Source organism: Wasmannia auropunctata, unplaced genomic scaffold, assembly GCF_000956235.1.
Source record: "Wasmannia auropunctata unplaced genomic scaffold, wasmannia.A_1.0 LD336074.1, whole genome shotgun sequence".
In the NCBI taxonomy this organism is placed as follows: Eukaryota; Metazoa; Arthropoda; class Insecta; order Hymenoptera; family Formicidae; genus Wasmannia; species Wasmannia auropunctata.
Window position 1 is genome coordinate 3606279 of NW_012026816.1, and position 6607 is coordinate 3612885.

Genomic DNA, 6607 nt, shown 5'->3' on the forward strand with positions numbered 1-6607 from the left:
CTGCCAAAAGTCCTGAAAACTGCCTTTGCATGTGCGAAATTGACCCGAAAACTGCCTTTTCATATACCTATATATATATATATATATATATATAATACATTTCAAGGAGATATGATACAATGAGGACGTACCTTTCTCTGTAACCCTTCTTCAATGACAATCTCTTTCGGAAGAGTGTTCTGTGTTTCATTTTATATTGATATGAAATACAATAGCTTTTCACACTAATCACTATAAATCACACAATATAACACTATCTAAATGTCACAATATGAAAAAGATTTTTCACTAAATGGGAGTTCTCTGTCCGCACTAACGTTGTTTTCACTACACCGTCTGCGAGAGAACTGAGTGACAGCGGACATAATCCGTTTTAATCGATTTTAATCGGTTTTAATCGGTTCAATCCGCACCCGAATTAAAAAGTCGGTTTTAATTCCGAACGAATTATAATTGGTTTTAATATTACTTTTGCGGATTATTTCCAATCTGAAATTATTATATACCAAAACTCTTTTTTAAAAAAAGAAAAAGATTACGCCAAGTATATAAAAAAGTATCGTACGTTACATCCTTTCTAAATCAAAAATATTATTTTAACAAATAAAAATTCTCTAAAAACAAATATAAGATCATACAAGTTACCAAGTATTTGATTAGATATAGAAACAAAAATTTCTTTTTAAAAACCGTTTAATCATTCAAAAGTACATGCAGCAAAAGTTTAATGCCAGTCTTTCCAAATATTTTTAAGTTTCATAAAACAGGCTTAAAGTAACTTAAATGACCAATGAGATCACAGTGAAGCAAAAACTTGGCATGGGATGTACAAGACAATAAACTAAACAAAGAATACAATAGCTAAGCACTTGTATTTTGCTATATTCTTCTTTACTATTCCTCTTCACTTATGTATCACGAAATAACCGCAAAGTCTTTTACATTTCCTACAATAATCATTTTACGTAGATTATAACTTATGGTTGCGCTACTTATTACAGTGATAAATCGATTTAACTTAATAGTATTTAATTACTTAATAATTTTATTAATATTAACAGTAAAAAACTGAAATTACAACACAATATTAATATAACATAAAGGCATGTAACAGAATGGTTGCGAGAAAATTACTTTCATTTTTTCTATTTTTTCTGACTTTTGAATTCTTCTAAATCCTCGCGCGGCGTATATACCGGAGTTACTCTACAATAAAAAATCTTACAGTGTTAAAAAAACTTGCTTGATTAATTTCTTATAATGTTATTTAGTGATTCCCTTTTGCTGTGCATTGATTACTACCAGTCAATTGCCATATTTTAAGAACCTAATTTTCTTTACAAACGAGTCTCAATCACATTACTTGGATATCTCAACTGCGTACTTTATTGATCAAGAAAAATATTTTTATATATTGCTACTTCACGTAACTGCAGCTTTATATATATCAGTTTCTGTAATAATGGCAACAGGAGCGATACTTATAGCATATCTTCAACATGTCTACGGAATGTTTAAAATTGCTAGGTAAAAATAATAAATATTAAAATAATCAAGAAATTAAAATTGAGAAAAAAATTTTGTTTCTCATATCTGAAAATATCCAAAAGTTTATTTTCAAAAATATATAAAATTTTCATAAATATAAGAGATTTATTAAAATAATGATACTTTAATATGCATAATATATGTGTACAGTGATATACAATAAATTATTCATGTAATTATAACTAGCTCTTTTAGAAACAAAAGTCTTCAAAATATAATCAGATCCAGACTCGACGAGAAAAAAAAATATTTTTTTCAAACTTTCTTCTATTAATACTAATTGTTAATTTTTTTATTATATAAAATAAAAAGTGCATATATGTATGCTTAGAGCATGTGAATGCTTTGAGACATATGTTATGTTATATCTACATATAACATATCAAATATTTTACTGACCCAAAAAACTGCGTAAATGTTTAATATATAACTTGTTTCAAAATTATGATCATTTAACTTAAGAATTATTGCTCATACTATAACATTGTCATAATAAATATTTCTAAATTCTTATATAATTATAATACTTAAATTTACAGTTGTCGAATCAAGAACACAATAGAGATGTATATACAAAATATTAGTGTGGTAAACAAAAATTTGGTTTACAGAGATCTTATTCATGGTGTGAATATTCATCGAAAAGCAATGACGTTAGTAATTATATTTAAATTATATTTTATAATATTTTTATAACATGTACACTAACAATCCATTTTTTTTAAAGGTTCTCCGAACATCTAATATCTAAATTTGAAAGGTTATTTTTGTTTCTAATAATATTGGGAGTAATTACTTTGAGCCTTAATATTTATCGAGTAAGTTTCGTTTTGCTTGTAAATTCACTATTAATGTATACTGTTTTTTATTAATAATTTCATAGATTTTTTAGTAATTGTAAAACAGCTTTAATATTTACTTAAAAAAATAAATGATAGTAAATATTTTCAAGAATTTGTTATTACAATAAATAATGCAAAGCAATAAAAAAATTGTCAAATTTAATGATTAATAGAAAGGCATTTGTTTAGATAAACTGTTACGATTTTAAGATGATCTTAAAAATTTTTATTCCTCATTTGATAGTTAATTGTAAATTATTTAATTTAAGCTGTAATTTAAAATTTAATATTAATAATAAAACTCCTATATTAGTTTTTGCAGCTCTTATCATCTAATTATAAGACTATGGAACTTCCATTAGTTTTTGGAATAATATGTATGTCTATCTTATATATGTTCTTAGCCAATTTATGCGGACAAAAAATTACAGATCATTGTGATCTACTATTTGTTACTGCGTAAGAACTATTGCAGTTCATTACATAATATTATATTATAGTTTTCTTACATACGTAATTATTTAAACTCTAATAACGAAGATGTAAATATAACTTAATGGCAACTATACACATGCGAAAATAATGTACAAGTATTTATTTTAATTATTGATTTTTGTTGTCTTTACATGTAGATATGAAGTTGAATGGTATATAACTCCTCTATGTATACAAAAATTTATACTATTTCTATTGATAAGAGGAAACAAGCAGTTTGGCCTATCAGCTGGTGGATTGTTCACAGCATCCTTACAATGTTTCTCAGTGGTATGAAATACTTCATATATATGTATATGTCATAATATACTGAATGTATCATACTTTGAAGGGAGCAAAACAAAATTATTGTTATTTCGTTGTAGCTCGTAAATGCGTCCTTGTCTTATTTCATTGCCATCTATTCTATGCGACAATAACAGAGATACATATCAAATAATATATTTTAGTAAGTGTAATAGTTAGATATTGTATAGTTAATGTATATTATTATATAACAAAAAATTAATAAATTCTAATATATTCTATAAATAGTGTTAGCGTTCAATGTACAAGCGTTGCTCTCTGTTGATCGTATATTTGTATTTTTATTTTGAACGACGCGCTTTATTATACATGCAGGACGGCGGTGCGCGCGCCACCGGCGCTAGAGGCGCTTTCCCTTCGTTTCCGTTTTCTGCGGCAGTTCAGTTGGTTTTTTTTTCTGTAGAGACGGTCGTCGAGCAAGCGACACGATTGTACCGAAAGCTTTTATAATTAAATGTTGTGAAACTCGAAACTCGAGGTACTTTGTACGAACGCGGAGTAGGCGTGAGCTCGCGCGGAGGCGAAAGCTAACGCGACGGAGTTAGGAGAGGGAGCTCGAAGAAGGCCTTGATTGAATAGACAGCGATTAAGACGATACAGTTTAATAAAATGCACTAACCACACTATTTACAGTTCTCCTTACACTATCTTTGCGACGGAATAAAAACCGAGCTAACGGAGTAGCACAAAGCGCAGCGCAAGCGGGCACGTCTCTCGGAGAGGAACTTCGAAAAAGCTGACCACGCGCCCCCTCGCTCCCGCTTTTTATTGGCACATGCCCCTCTAGAAGGCTCCCCCCTTTCCTTTTGTCAAACAACGAGCAGGATTGCCTTATAAGGTGATAATTGTCGGAGCCTTGTAGAAGAGCATGATTTGTCATCGCTCGCATTTGTAAAAAACATGTTTTGCTCGCGCCGTTTCGCGCCGCTCGAGGAAAAGCAGCCCGTGATTGGGCGCTGGTGACGGCGGCGGGCGCTGAGCGCGACTGTTGCCGCCCGCGCTCGGGTTTGGCATCACGCGCGTATGCCGTGATTATGGTCAATCTCGAACATACTTGTATTAATTGCCATCCTAAACAAATAGTAATAATAATATATATTTGAGATGAAATAGAATGTGATTTTATATATATATATATATAGTGACGGAACGTACCTTTTTAAACTGTCCGTCACAAGGGATCTACGGACCCGACCGCGGGCGGTAGTTTTGAGTCCTGCGTCCTCCCGATTTTCGGAGGCGGACGCGTGGCGCGGGCCGCGGGACCACATTTGCGTGGCTCCCGCCGCCCGAATACCGAATACCGTTTATAATTATTCTTAGTTTCCGTAGCGATCTCGATTGTTTATTATATCGTATCGGCGGCTCCCTGAGAAATTGTAGGATTTTCCCCATCTCACCGACGCCGCAGTGACCACAAAAAGAGGACCACGAGGGCGGAGAGGACACCACCGAGGAAACAGCATACACAGATCGTATCTTAGTCCGCGTTTCTTTCCTTAATTTAAGAACAATTAAACCGCTGAGCTTTCTTCCAGATTCCGGTGCGAGCCAGCTAAGGCGAGGATAAAAGGGATGGCCACTCTACGCCCCAGATCGGGCGAGAGACCCCGCAGTCGGAAAAGCGACAGGGCGCCCCAAGGATGAGAACTGCCGCCAGGAACGGCTCCTCATGAGAATGAGTCCCGTAGGACTAGCCACCTGAGCGTGCCAACACGGGAGCGCACCTGGAGGCACCGCCGACGGAAGGACGTCGCCGATAATTTAAATGCCGCGCGCGGGGACACAGGACCCGCGGCGCTACGCACCTCACGCGATTCGCGGAGGTCGCGAGCTCACACGCCCGCCAATTAGGGGCGCGGAAGGATGTACCACGTGGGCCCACCGGCCCGGCGAGATCACGGAAGCAGCGGCACCCGGCACTTGTGCTGTGGTTGTTCGATTGGAAGGACGCAGGACGAGCGATAAGATCGTGCGAGAAGGAAATTCTGCTGAAGGATAAGCGAGCTGCCGTTCCCGTGATGAGGAGTTCCCGATGAGACAAGCGCACTTTTGTAAAGCCGCCGATTTTTCTTGTGTCAGACGGGCCGTAAGGAACACGCGTTACTAGCTATTGTTTTCGTTTTGTGACTCGGCTGTAGCCGATAAAGATTCCATAGGTTTCGGCGCCCCGTCTGACCTCGCGTATCGAGATTTTTGCAGGACCGTCGCGCTACGCGCCCGCCGAGCGCCTCAGCCAAGCCAATCATTGTAGTGTATTGTTTCCGTCTTTGTGCGTGTGTGATAATTTGCGTTTCCGTCGAAGCCTTACGCCGCCGGAACGAAATTCGAGAGGATTTCCGGAATCACGGGATCCCGCGGGACGTATCCGTCCCATATTATCGATTCAGCTTGCGTCGATCACGCTCGTCCGCGTACGCCAAGCGCTCCGCGCCGGCGTACTAGCGAATATCACGCCCGCACTGCATGATTTCCGATTTCGCATGTCACGCGGATGCGAGGGGCATGTAATTGGCGAGTCGTACCACCGAAGAGAAGTAGATCTCGATTTCCCGTTTTCCCGAGATACGATCCCGCAACACGATCGTAAAGTACGCGAATTACGAGTCTCCGTCAATCTTGTGCAAGCGGCATTGCTTCGCGTATCGAGTGTTCCCGTCTCTTGTCGTGTATTATTCGTATTTTCAACTGTAATACTTGTTTGCTAAATATACTTGTTATTTTCATTGTTAATAATCATTGCTACTTTTTTCAGCCTATTCTCGCTCCCCGAATCTTGACCGTTTTCCCTCGAGCCACCCCCTCTACCATTACCGTAGCTGAGAGGCCGGTTATCGCCGTCCTTGTCCGATCGTTGTACCGAATCCGCGCCTAATTGCGTGATTATAGGTTTTTTTCCGAGTCATTGTATTTCCGACCAACGAAATTTCCGATGAGAGCGGCACCCTCTATAACAAAGAATTGGCCTGGCGCCCAATTCTTGTTTCCATTTTCGATAGGCGAGACGCCTGAGTAACGATTAATCGCGTGTTAGGCTCAGTTTTACCGTTTTCGCGGAATCGAATTCGTCGGACGAGCGACGAAGTTGCACCACGCTCGTGAGTGCGGTCGCAATATATATATGTATATATATATATATATATAAATCAATATTTGCACTAGTCATAATTTCAAAATACATATATAATAATATAGTCGTAGTAATAAAAAGAATTAGTAGATAAACTGACTTTATTGTTAATAATAAATATTTATTTATTTATTTATTTTATTATATTAATTTTAACAAATCTGATGATTCATAGCGTTCTCTTAAGGAACTGACATTGTTTTGATCTATAATATAACTAAATTTTATGACATGACGTTTTTCGACCGTCCGCCATAAGGGTCATAACGCCCGACCGAGGAAGCGC

At 37.0% G+C, this 6607-nt stretch overlaps 1 protein-coding gene across 1 annotated transcript; it reads left to right on the forward strand.

Moving 5' to 3' along the window:
* Positions 1–2784: 2784 nt before the first annotated feature.
* Positions 2785–3331, forward strand: LOC105449702. Its single transcript, XM_011689075.1, has 3 exons — positions 2785–2849; positions 3023–3155; positions 3251–3331. The coding sequence occupies exons 1-3, from the start codon at positions 2785–2787 to the stop codon at positions 3302–3304; spliced, it is 252 nt and encodes an 83-aa protein (XP_011687377.1). The 3' UTR covers positions 3305–3331.
* Positions 3332–6607: the final 3276 nt, after the last annotated feature.

Bases quoted from the DNA above. Each gene is read 5' to 3' on its own strand.
- LOC105449702 (XM_011689075.1), top strand. From the start codon at position 2,785: ATGTTCTTAGCCAATTTATGCGGACAAAAAATTACAGATCATTGTGAT. The intron at 2,850-3,022 runs GTAAGAACTATT...CTTTACATGTAG, and splicing joins GATCTACTATTTGTTACTGC to ATATGAAGTTGAATGGTATA. The intron at 3,156-3,250 runs GTATGAAATACT...ATTTCGTTGTAG, and splicing joins CCTTACAATGTTTCTCAGTG to CTCGTAAATGCGTCCTTGTC.